Source organism: Nerophis lumbriciformis, linkage group LG25, assembly GCF_033978685.3.
Source record: "Nerophis lumbriciformis linkage group LG25, RoL_Nlum_v2.1, whole genome shotgun sequence".
Taxonomy (NCBI): domain Eukaryota; kingdom Metazoa; phylum Chordata; class Actinopteri; order Syngnathiformes; family Syngnathidae; genus Nerophis; species Nerophis lumbriciformis.
The window spans coordinates 12,490,761-12,503,283 of record NC_084572.2 but is presented as its reverse complement, the minus strand read 5'-3'; the positions used below and the strand labels follow the sequence as shown (position 1 = coordinate 12,503,283).

Genomic DNA, 12,523 nt, shown 5'->3' with positions numbered 1-12,523 from the left:
TATAGCATACATTGTAGTACCGTCAGGACAAGCGGCACCAGCAACTCCGTCACTTCTGACCTGTCGACACGTTCCTCGGCTTCTCTGAACGAGGAGCAGTTTGAGGACTACGGTGACTACGCTCCCAGCAGCCCCTATCCGGACGACGAGAACCGTACCAACGGATACTCTGATCATGGATCATCTGTGCCATCGAGGTTAGAAAATGCCACAGAGGAAATGCAAAATAGAACTCAACACATGCACAATCTAATTAGTTCCAATACAAGATATGTCTCATATGACACAACCGTAAGAGTCATGCTCTTTAAACTCCAATGTCATTACCTGACTCATAGCTTAAGAGCTTTTGCCCCCTGGGAACACATTGATATTCACCAGTGGCTTTCCTTAATGCGATCAAAACTCTTGACTGATTAAAGTGGAAAACTTTTCCGTGTTTCTTCCACGCATACCAAGCAGAGAAAACTTTCAAGTAAGCTGGTGAAGCGTTTTTTACTTCGAATGAGACCCAGGATTTAGGAGAATACTTTGATGGCACATATTAAGGGGGAGGGAGCCTTGGGGAAAAAAAATTAATAAGTGCAGTCTAGTGCAAAGTAGTACAGTCAAGTACATGGGTAAACAAACACTGAAGAAAATGGTTATATTGGAAAAAACATTGAGACCAAACAAAATCCAGGATTTTAACCATAGTCCCGTATCTGCTTTTCTTCAACCATATTGATAAAATTAACTGATTGAAACAAAACAGCAATTCATAATAGATACGCCAAGTTTAATGTAATTGTGATTTTCTGTTTGAAGAGCCTCTTGTTCTCGGAAGAAGAAGAAAAACAGTCTTGCAGGTCTTCATTTCCTCGTTGACATGAAGAGACACAATTTACAGAGCAAAACTAATTATAGGCTGGGTTTCAAAAGAAAAATGCATTAATAGATAGGCGTGTTAGATCCTCCAGTTCTGCACTTTTGTAACCCCTAGTGGCTCATAGTGAGATTCGCAAATGTGTGTGTGTGTGTCTACAGTGCGGGCCAGACACCTCGTAAGGTGCGAGAACAGTACCCCGCGGAGATGATGGACCTCTACTGTTGTCAGTGCAGCAAAAAGGTCAACATGCTCAGTGACCTCGAGGCTCGTCTCAAAAACCTCAAGGTTAACAGGTAGAACAAACACCCAAATAAACCCCCACACTGTATTATTTCTCATCATTTCAGTGCATCCTTATTAAGGCTTACATTACGGCTGCAATGCATGACTATTTTGATAGCCGACTAGTCAGCGAGTACTGAACCAAAGAGTCCATACCAAAAAATGTGCCATTCTTGTTTGTCAATCAGTCCGATGATGTACAGTATACATGCTTATACGATTGTAAAGTTCGATCTTCGAGTGGCAGACAATTGTCCCTGGTTGTCTTGATGAGCAGTCAAAGCCTTCTTTTATGTACAGTTACATTCCCACTATACAGTATATGTATCTATAAAAAAATTAATACAGCACAATTGTGTTGTTGTCACTTGTCTGTGCATGCAAAGTTCTATGTAAATAAAGTTCGATTGATTAATAATCTTAAGCAAGCGAGATGCTAACATATAATGGAAAAGAGTCCGTCAAAATTAGAATAGCTGAGGCAGTATTTAACTAATGATATATTACCAGAACAGGCTTGACATCATGTACATTTTTTTGCTTTCTATTTAATTGAATAGAGAATGCCCGCTACCTTCATTACCCAACGAGGTGATGACAATTTACAGGAAAGGCAATATGGTTCAATTGAACCAAGTAGTTCTGTTGGTTAATTTAATATGGAAATGTGTTATATTTATCAACAAAGCCCCCCACAGGTTGCTTTCAAACCAAGGCAGTGGTACTTCAGAGGTCAGAAAGGCAAAAACATTGTTCGCAAGCACTCACATGCACTTTATCCAAATTTCAGAGCAAATTATTACATAAGGCTTCCACTGTTGCGCTTGTATGCACCGTTTGCTACAAAAGGCATTATTCATATTGTGTTAATGTGATGTGTTATAACAAGAAGAAATGTGATGTCATTTAATATCAAGGAATATATGCAGTATAAGTGAACAGTTATGGTGTAATTGTAACTGTAGTTTAATTTGAAGGTTTGCAACTTCCGCCTGTATGTAAGCAAAAAAGGAAGTGATGTTTTATGTCAATCGATTCTGTGACTTCAATAAAGAAGTTAATGGCGACAAGGGAGCAACGTGGTTGTTTACCGTGTAAGTTGACACCCAGTCAACTCAACGAGTAACACTAAACCCTGCGTCATCACTTCTGAAGTGGTTGTATTGGAGCTATGCTTGGTGAACAGGAGGTAGCCAGTTGAAATAGCCACTACAGCGCTTACCTCATCAAGCATTTCAGTAGGGAAGCTATTAATGGAAACACAATCCAGGGTTGCCCTTAATTGCCGTAGATTCTACCTTTGTGTGTTCGTGTGTGTATAAATGTCAATCTTCAATTCAACGTGGGCTTAAAGCTGACTCAAACATTGTTTTGAGACTGCTTTAATCCAACATAATTTTTAATGATTTGACCTTTGTAGTTAAAACATGATGAGTTAAAGCATGATTAGAACAAAATGGACATTCATTGATCAAAGACATTTAAGATCATACAAAGTGGAATTGGAGAGACATCTTAAAACAGACATTGCATGGGGAAATGAAAAATAAATGTACAGTAAATCTATTCATCATCTGCAGTTACTGTAATCGAAGTGGTCATAATTGAAGCATGGATATATTTAGTATGTTGTGTCTGGATCATTTAAAAGCTGGGCTCAAATAAGGACGTTTATGGTCTTCTTTTCTAAATTAGCCTCTCTGAGCAAACATTATTTAAAGGGCCAATAGGAGTTATTTACACTCCATCCTTTAGTTATGAAACCCTTACACACATTTTGTTGTCTTGTGCAGCCCCAGCAGGAAAATCTCCAGCACAGCATTTGGAAGGTAAGAAACACACTTTTTTAAGTCTTTGTGTCTTTCTATCTTTGTGGGAATTAATATTTGAATTCACTACAGACTCGGTTTATATACCCTCATCAAAGGGCATCGATCCGATTCAATCATTCTTTTTCAAGGGGATTTTTGAAAACAAGTATTGAGTGCACAACCTTGATGAATTTATTTAGCGTTGTCTCATTTAAAAACGTTAAAAGTTATACATATAGGGTCAAATACTGTATATACTACACATTTGATTCCCCTAAATATTCAAACAAGTGGTGCTAAAGGATTCAAAATGTCTTTAAAATCTGAATCACTACTGTTAGTGGTCATGATAAACTCCAGCTTGTAGTTTCTCTTTGGTAACATGAAATAGTTTGACTGCACTTCTTTCCTCGTTTTCCAAAAATGCACTATTCTTATATTGTGAGCTGTAAATATCTGAAGTAAGGAAATTATTACAAGTTTGATCCCATTACAGTGAGGTCACCAAATCAGTTTTTCCCATAGCACCTAATGTAAATCTAATTGGTTGCAGACATCCACAAATATAAACATAAAACAAATCAATTTTTCGAAAATAAATTATACTTCATTCCTGAAACAGAATGCCAAATAAATATAAATGACAAATGAAATAGTGTTCTTGTTGTTATCTGCATGATCCAATCGTATGTGCGCAATATGTATTTATTATTCATTACTAATTTTTGGGTTTTCATTGCGTTTTACTTTTGTTGCTGTATGTAAAAATGGCGCCAGAGGTTTTTTTATTTACACCTTTGTGTTCTTAAATGCTTCCCTCTTATTTTCATGTGTTTTTACATTATTTTGTATAGACTTTTTAATCTGCACTGCAACCACCAAATTTCCCAATTTCGAGATAGTCTATCCTATCCTATGTTTCAGGGTTGGAGTATGGCTGGACATTAACATTTAAAGTAGATGCTATGACCCTTAAAATAGTGAGGCAAGGAAAGTTTGCTAGCTATTTGTTTAAGTAGCCACGTATGCAATTATACACAGCATTCACATCTATTGCTTCTTTATCACTCCACAGTTCTCTGCACCATTGCACTTAAGCATTCAGTTAATTACTAACTGCTTATTCCAATAAAAACATCAAGATCTGTAAGTGAGCACGCTCTGTAACAACGCCGCCCTCAGCTGCACGGTCTGTTGGCCTGAACTGGGTGCAATGTTTTGTATCCTTTCCCCCCCCACTGACTTATAGTGACAGAATGAAAATGGCCTGTCAGAGCTGATCTATGTATTCAATATAAAGCTTGACGCCACCACTGTCCTCTCTCTCTCTGTCTGCTTTGGTTCCTTCTTCCCCTTTTATGGCCCTCGTTATCTGTTTCTCCTTTAGTTTCCTCTTTCTAATTCCTTCTTGAGATTGGCAATGTGAGGCTGCTGTAGTCCTTCATTGGCAGAAATGACACTATTGAAATGTCACATTTAGACATAAAAAACAAGTTCTTTATGAAGCTGCTAAGGCAAAGTGTGTGTTATTTTAATTCTGTTTGCGCTACTTTTTCTATTGACACCGGCCTCAGGCGGAGTCCCCGATCTTTCTCCCTTTCCTTGGAAAGACACTTTTGCAGCTCTGCACTTTTTGTTCCAGTCACACTCTTGCAAACACCCTAAAGAGATCTATTATGTGTGTTTTGAGCAGGCAGTTGCTCCATAACAGCAACTTGAGTAGCAGCAACGGCAGCACGGAGGACCTTTTCCGAGATAGCATTGACTCATGTGACATCGACATCAATGAGAAGGTATACTCTATGTGCATGTCTGTAGGTTTGTATTTTTTTTACACTTTTGCACCATACAGTTATTTTTTATTTAATAAACTTACACCCAATTACTATATTTTCTGGACTATAGAGCACATCGAAGCCGCACCTACTGAATTTTAGAAGAAAACATTTTTTTCCCGTGTATTAGCCACACTGGAGTTTAAGCTGGAGATATATAATTGTTTCCAAACGGTGCCTTTAACACAGCAGTAAAACGGTTGATCAAACAAAACAAAAGTCATCTTCATGGACCCACTCGCTGCGGAAGCTTGCTCTCTAATCAGCTCAATCAACAGACAAAATAACTCCACGGTGACATTTTGGTGAACTTACTGAGAATTTGTGGAACTGAAACAATACAAAGAGAATGCCATTGTAACAATGACACTCAAAAACGTGTTAGCTAATGCTAACGACGCTAGCTTCATTACAATACGATAGCACATACAAATATGCATAAAAACAGTCCTACAGACATACATGTGACGGTTTAGTAAGTATTAATAATGTTAGTTATATTGTAAAACTTACAAACGTTGCTTGGAGTGATAAATGAAGAATCTATACGAGCAGCAACACTCTGGATGACTTGAAGACGGAACAGCACTTGTACTTCCGGTTCAAAGCACGAAACGGAAGGAAATACTGCGGTGAGCGAACTCTCCAAAAGATGGTGCCATAGCACAAACAATTACACACCTTTACAGTGTCTCTGCTTGTGTTTAATGAACATTCTTTGTTGTACATAGTGAGTGAAGAAAACCCATAAATTAGCCACACCATTTTATAAACCAAGTTTTATAAGTTTCAATGCGTAGGAAAATAAAGTAGCGGTTCATAGTCAGTCATTTACGGTACACCTTATTACACTTAACAAAGCAGTACATGGCTAACGTAAGTATTTGAATTAACGTGCTAACTGATGAATAACCTTCTTTATAACAACTCATAACAGTAACACTAGCAACTATGTTCCTGCTAACAAGTTGGCTAATCCACTCACAATATAGACCACTAAAGTAGATATTTCAGGGCTGCCATGGCAATTTTAAGGACAAAATATTACATATTTATGGATGGCTCAGATGGTCGATCGGCCATGCCAGCAACTTGAGGGTTCCAGGTTCGATTCCAGCTTCCGCCATCCTAGTTACGGCCGTTGAGTCCATGGGCAAGACACTTCACCTAACTTTCTTCCAGTACCGCTCACACTGGTGTATGAATGTGTATGAATGTTTGGTTGTGGTTGGAGGGATGGTAGGCGCAAATTGGCAGCCACACTTCTGTAAATCTACTCCAGGGCAGCTGTGGCTACAAATGTAGCTTACAACCATCAACGTGTGAATGGGGAGTGAATGAATGATGAGTTCTCAGTTCTATGTGAAGTGCTTTGGGTGTCTAGAAATGCACTATCTAAATTTAATCCATAATCCTTATACCTAATCCAACATCATTTATGTTTTAAGCAATGATGGTTGTTTCAAGTCATAGTTACTGGAACTACCTTGTCCACTGCGTTGTTCTGTCACTGTTTTTTTTTTATAAACAACACCTGACACTCAATACTGCCGCTTTGCTGTGTTGAAAACAATTGTCGCTGTCCAAAAAGTGATTTATAGATCAGATGCTGCTGGTCTATTTGATTGTGCGATAGACCAGGTTTTCAAAGTGGCAGTCCCCCTTTCAAAGAGCATAATACTGTTTAGGCTTTCTGTACTCCCTGAAATCTAAATCTCGAGAGCATTTCATGTGTCATTTTCTGGCTACTTGAGACTGTTCAAAGTCTCACTATAAGACCTAAATTAAATAATTTCATTTAGCTTTTGAGATAATCAATATTAGCTTTGAACAGTGGTTCTGTGATGAAGCTCATAACTTAAAATACTTGTATTGTTTCATTCTGTCTAGCTATCCATCTACTGCTAGCCTTTCCCCTACAGTAGCTAATGCTATCGAGTGGGACATTGGATGTTGGGCGGATCTTATGGGTGTTCATGATGGCATTTGCTACGCGGACTAGCGGTGTGAAAGTATCTGAAGATTGCTTGTCACCCAATTTTTTTCTCCGCGATTGAAAGCAAAAAATTAGCCGAGACACTACTGGTATCCCAAAAAAACCGATGAAGTGGGGTCCTTGTAAGCCAAGATACCCCTGTATATTTTATCATGTTTCCCCTTAGGGACATAAATGTTTTTACACACACCCTGAATTACAATACTATTAAGAACTTTATCATATTTATTTACCTGTATGTGTCAAGCTAGCTTGCTTCAAATAAAGTACTTATTATACTTGAAAATATTATATACAGTATTTCCTCATTAGCTAATGTATTCCTTTTAATGTCAACCAAAGGGCTATGTTTACTACGTCATATTTCCTGGTCAGCCTGTTGATTAAGTCGAACACTGCTGCCCTCTAGCTGGAGGCTAGTGTAGCGTTAAAACATGAATAAAGATGCTAATACTGGCGGTCCAGCTTTCTTCTCATTGACCTCAAGGCACCTCACTGCGCTGCCCCTGTGTGCCCCAACAAACGTTTTGTAAAGCACTGGCTTGAAACGGCTGGCTTTGAAACTGTTTTCTTAATTTTTCGTCAAGATGCTGTGCCATACTTTGAAAATCTCTCAATCTAAACTATTGTTTGTTGCAAGGTTTTTTGCTACTAGTTAACATTTTTGTTAAGGTAGTTTCAGTCTGTAGCTCAGTCAATTTGAATATCTTCAAACATTTAAATCAACTCAATAGATTCAATACACACAGAGTGAAATGTTTTTTGTTAATCATTTCAAAATTATAGTTTACAGTTTAAAAAAAAGTAATAATAATTCAGTAGCTCATTAATGTTGTAAAATTGTTAAAAAGTTAAGTTTTTTAAACCACTGGTTCACATTCTAATAAGCAAATGAACTACAAACTTTCTGAGGATTCAGTTGGCCACGTAGTCTGTAATTAACTCTTGAAATCGAATAACTTTTGCACGATTTTCTAATTTATTGAGCTCCACCTGTAGCTTCTTTCAAACAAAACACATAGTGTTGCAGATATAGTCCTAATACCTTATTTTTTAACAAACTTTTTAAACATAGCTCATAATGTAAATCAAGGTCTTTGTCTCGGCCAGGTATCGTCTTTGGAAAGGAAGGTTGCAGAACTGGAGAATGAAATTTTAATCAACGATGATCTCAAGTCCAAGTTGAAGCAAGACAACACACATTTAGTACACAGGTATGGTCTGAAAAATGATGTTGTGACATCGTTCCTTATAGGAATAGCAATCACATTGACAAAATGATCTCAGGGTTAATGAGCTTGAGGAACAGCTAAAAGACCAGGAGACACGGGAGGACCAAAATCTGCAAGGGGAGCTGAGACGACATCGAGAGACCTTCAGCAAGATGGAGAGAGACAAAACTACACAGATTGAGCTGCTCAACAGCCGGTAAGAAACTCACGTGAACACAGTTTAGTTGTAAAAGATCTAGATTGCTCCATACAGAGGTGTGTCAGAAAAGCTCTAGGATTGTTGATATTCTCTTATTCTTCTTGAGTTGAGACTATCAACTGGCACATCTACAAAGTGATTTTGTGGCATTTGCTTGGTTCAGTGTGCGAGCAAAGAGTTGTGGCAGGAAAACTGCTGTGCCTTCTCTCGGTCGTCTTCTTTAAAGGGGAAAATGTGTTGTTTGGATTTCAAATACAGTAATACCTCAATTTACAAACTCAGTTGGTTCCATGACCGAGTTTGTAACCCAAAAAACTTGTATCTTTAATCAGCGTCGCCCATTGAAATGTATTGAAATCAATTCAACCTGCGCTTGCCCCACCTCAAAACAGCACAATTTGACCATATAACATGGCATTTAAAAAGTAAAGCAGACTTTCAGATTAGAAATATTGTTTGAAAAACAATACAATAGAATGTACTGCAAACAACTGCAGCATGAAGTAATGTAAGTATGTACAGCATTTACATTGAAGAGGGACCGCCATCCGCGGTAAATTTGGTTTCACATCGGCCATTGGATATTCGCATCGGCCGTTGGATATTCCCACCATATTTGTAGTTACAGCGACAGCTCACTCTCATTGTGCTTGCACTGCTCTGTCGTGGTGCGCGGGGAGTTCACACCAGATGTAAACGCTGATCACTTATACTTACGGTACTAAAATTGACTTCACGGTGACTGCGTGGGTTCCCTCCGGGTACTCCGGCTTCCTCCCACTTCCAAAGACATGCACCTGGGGATAAGTTGATTGGCAACACTAAATTGGCCCTAGTGTGTGAATGTGAGTGTGAATGTTGTCTGTCTATCTGTGTTGGCCCTGCGATGAGTTGGCGACTTGTCCAGGGTGTACCTCGCCTTCCGCCCGATTGTAGCTGAGATAGGCTCCAGCGCCCCCCGCGACCCCAAAGGGAATAAGCGGTAGAAAATGGATGGATGGATGGTATCTCCTTCAAGCTGCTTTGTTGTCAAACACACCATCAGCAGTTTCACAATATTTTCATGGATAAATGTCCGCTGTTTGGATATAATTTTTACATCGTTGCTGGCACAAAAGCTGGCTCTTCCTGCTTCAGTATGGTGTTGAGTTGGCCTGCAATGATTAATGTCCATCAATGATGCTTATGATGGTATTTTCATAACCTTGATACTAATATTCAAAGACTCACGGAACTATTGTCATACCAGGACACATGAAATGGCACAAAATGTTGTCCCTGAGGTCATAGATTTAACCCAATGAGTACCACAAGAACAATAGTGTGTATGTACTAATTTAAAGAGAGTAGGTTAAAAATAGCATGGGTTAATAGGAAAAGATAATAAATAGAGGAATAGAAAATATTGTGACACTCTAGTACAAAGAAAACAGTGATAGCAAACCATGTTAATACCTGAGTGATATTTTGATACACAGAAGGTAGTTGTAAAATAAGTAGTTCAAAGAACGAAGACACTACTGAAATTTTGTAACTAGAGAAAAACGGAGAGACTGCTGGTATGCAGTGTTGGAAAAATTACTTGTAAAATGTAATTACTGCAGTTCTATTACTAGTTACTTTTCCAAGACTTACTTAAAATAGTAACCTTCATAAATGTAATGTTACCAAGGACAATTATTGTTGTAATCTACCATATTAGTGCATAATTTAACACCTGTTGTGTTTTTGTTGATGTTCGGAGTTCGGTTGTCTATGTGGCTCTGTCAGGACGCTACAATAATAACTAAAGGTGCGAAAAATGCTTGTTTCAGATGTGGATGATTCTTCATCAATGAACAAACGTCCATATATCAATTATTTAAGTTTGTCATTTAAAAGTATGTTCACTTTCTGTATTTAGTAGTCAGGAATTTCTGATAGGGAGATAAAATAATGTGTTGCAATAGATTGATAGTGTGTCGTGACGAAGAATAAATTGACACTATTGTTTTTTTTTTTAAGTACTGTAAATGGTTAATTGTAACTACAGATTATTTGTTTCTGGTTGAACAGTGTTTAAATCAAGTGTTACCCCTAAATCCCTTTTGAATTTAATGTTGTCAACGTAAGCTGACAAGCTCCTGTAAATAGTTAGGCTGTGAAATAATACCTGAAAATGAGTTGATAAATTGTTCTCTAAAATTGTCCCTATTGTGTGAAAGTGAGTGTGAATAGTTGTCTGTCTATTTGTGTTGGTCCTGCGATGCGGTGGCGACTTGTCCCGGGTATACCCCGCCTTCCGCCCGAGTGCAGCTGGGATAGGCTCCAGCACCCCCCGCAAACCCCAAGAGGGACAAGCGGTAGGAAATGGAAAGTGTCCTCTATGAACTAAGTTCAGGCAGGATTTAGTACAGAATAACTTGAAGTGAGTGCCATTAACTGATGATGGTGCATGTTTTATGCTTTCAGAGTTAAGCAGCTGGAGGATGAGAAAAATGAGATGCATGTTAACATGAGCCGACTGAAGACGCAGACAGAGAAACTGGATGAGGTGAGCTACTATTTTGTGAATCTCTGTGTGGATGTTCTCATACTGTAACTACAGAAAGAATGTTTTTTTCCATACCCTAGAGTAGTGTGATGAAAGAGAATGAAACAAATGTAAATGTCCCTGTGCTCAGGAGAAGCAAAGGATGACTGATAAGCTTGAGGACACCAGCTTGCGCCTGAAAGATGAAATGGACCTGTACCGAAAAATGATGGACAAACTGAGACAAAACAGGCAGCAGTTCCAGGAAGAGAAACAAGCCATGCAGGAGGTGGAGCTGAATATTTAATATCAAGCAAATGCACAAACACACCGCAGTGCCACTTTGGCACATCCCACGTACTGTACAACATGATGTAACATGGCTTCTTTGTGTAGCTGATGGAGGACTTGCGGCGAGAGTTGGAGCACTTGCAGCTCTTCAAACTGGAGGCCGAGAGGCCCGGACGCAGTCGGAGCTCATCTTCTAGTCTTGCCGACTACAACAACAGGACCAGGGAGATGGAGCTGGAGTACGAGGTCAAGAGGCTCAAGCAGGTAATGAGCAAATACGTGCTTTGGTAATTTGTGCAATATGTTACATGATTAGCCTGCATCTTTAAGACTCGTTGAAAGGCAAGGAATGCAAATAAAGTGCAAGATGACACCTCTGATGGCTCATTGGCTCTGTTGATGGTGATGGCTCTGACAAGGAGTGTAACTCAGGGGGTGTTCACACTCTGGTCTGGACACAAAAAAAAAAACTTGCATCCTGGTTAGCATTCACACTTGTATTTTTGTCAGTGGACTCGGGCTGGAAGATTATGACGAGAATAATAATCAGAATTGTTTTGATTGATATTGTAATCACAATTAATTATTCATTAATTTGCACGATTATTATCCATTCATTTGCAAACATGATTCATTATACCACCAAAACTGAACTTTAAATATACATTTTTTTTAAAGGATATACATGAGTAACTAATACAACACAAGTAAAATAATAATAATAGTATAAGTAACAATAAATGTAAATAACAATAGCAATATAAAAACAATACAATTCAGATTTTCCGTTTTAATTGTTTTTAATTTCATTTTTTTACCTTTTACACTTACTTTACCACCATAGTGTGTGGTTTTATGTCAAATAAAATTGTATTAAATTAATTGTTAATTAAATGCAGAAATCTGGACATTTATTGGTGCAATAGATCTTTGGACAATTTTGAGCAGTATTTTAGGTCAAAGCATAATTGTGTAAGTACCGTATTTTCCGCACTATAAGGCGCACCGGATTATTAGCCGCACCTTCTATGAATTACATATTTCATAATTTTGTCCACCAATAAGCCGCCCCGGACTATAAGCCGCGCCTACGCTGCGCTAAAGTGAATGTCAAAAAAAACGCTGCGCTAAAGTGAATGTCAAAAAAACAGTCAGATAGTTCAGTCAAACTTTAATAATATATTGAAAACCAGCGTTCTAACAACTCTGTCCCAAAATGTACGCAAATGTGCAATCACAAACATAGTAAAATTCAAAATGGTGTAGAGCAATAAATAGCAACATAATGTTGCTCGAACGTTAATGTCACAACACACAGAATAAACATAGCGCTCACCTTCTGAAGTTATTCTTCATTCGTAAATCCTTCGAATTCTTCGTCTTCGGTGTCCGAATTGAAAAGTTGCGCAAGCGTGGGATCCAAAAATGGCCGGCTCCGCCTCGTCGAAGTCATCGGATTCAGTGTCGCTGTTGTTGTGCAGCAGTTCTGTGAATCCT

The 12,523-nt window shown here is 38.4% G+C and overlaps 1 protein-coding gene across 6 annotated transcripts in view; it reads left to right on the top strand.

Moving 5' to 3' along the window:
- Positions 1-12,523, top strand: part of rab11fip4b (RAB11 family interacting protein 4 (class II) b) — a 102,645-nt gene that overhangs the window by 80,979 nt on the left and 9,143 nt on the right. For all 6 annotated transcript variants that reach the window (XM_061983752.1, XM_061983749.1, XM_061983750.1 and 3 more), the window contains 9 exons: positions 18-197; positions 1,027-1,161; positions 2,944-2,979; positions 4,655-4,754; positions 7,903-8,006; positions 8,080-8,220; positions 10,675-10,756; positions 10,887-11,024; positions 11,132-11,290. In XM_061983752.1, the coding sequence (XP_061839736.1) occupies positions 18-197; positions 1,027-1,161; positions 2,944-2,979; positions 4,655-4,754; positions 7,903-8,006; positions 8,080-8,220; positions 10,675-10,756; positions 10,887-11,024; positions 11,132-11,290 (1,075 nt within the window). The remainder of the gene's footprint in view (positions 1-17; positions 198-1,026; positions 1,162-2,943; positions 2,980-4,654; positions 4,755-7,902; positions 8,007-8,079; positions 8,221-10,674; positions 10,757-10,886; positions 11,025-11,131; positions 11,291-12,523) is intronic.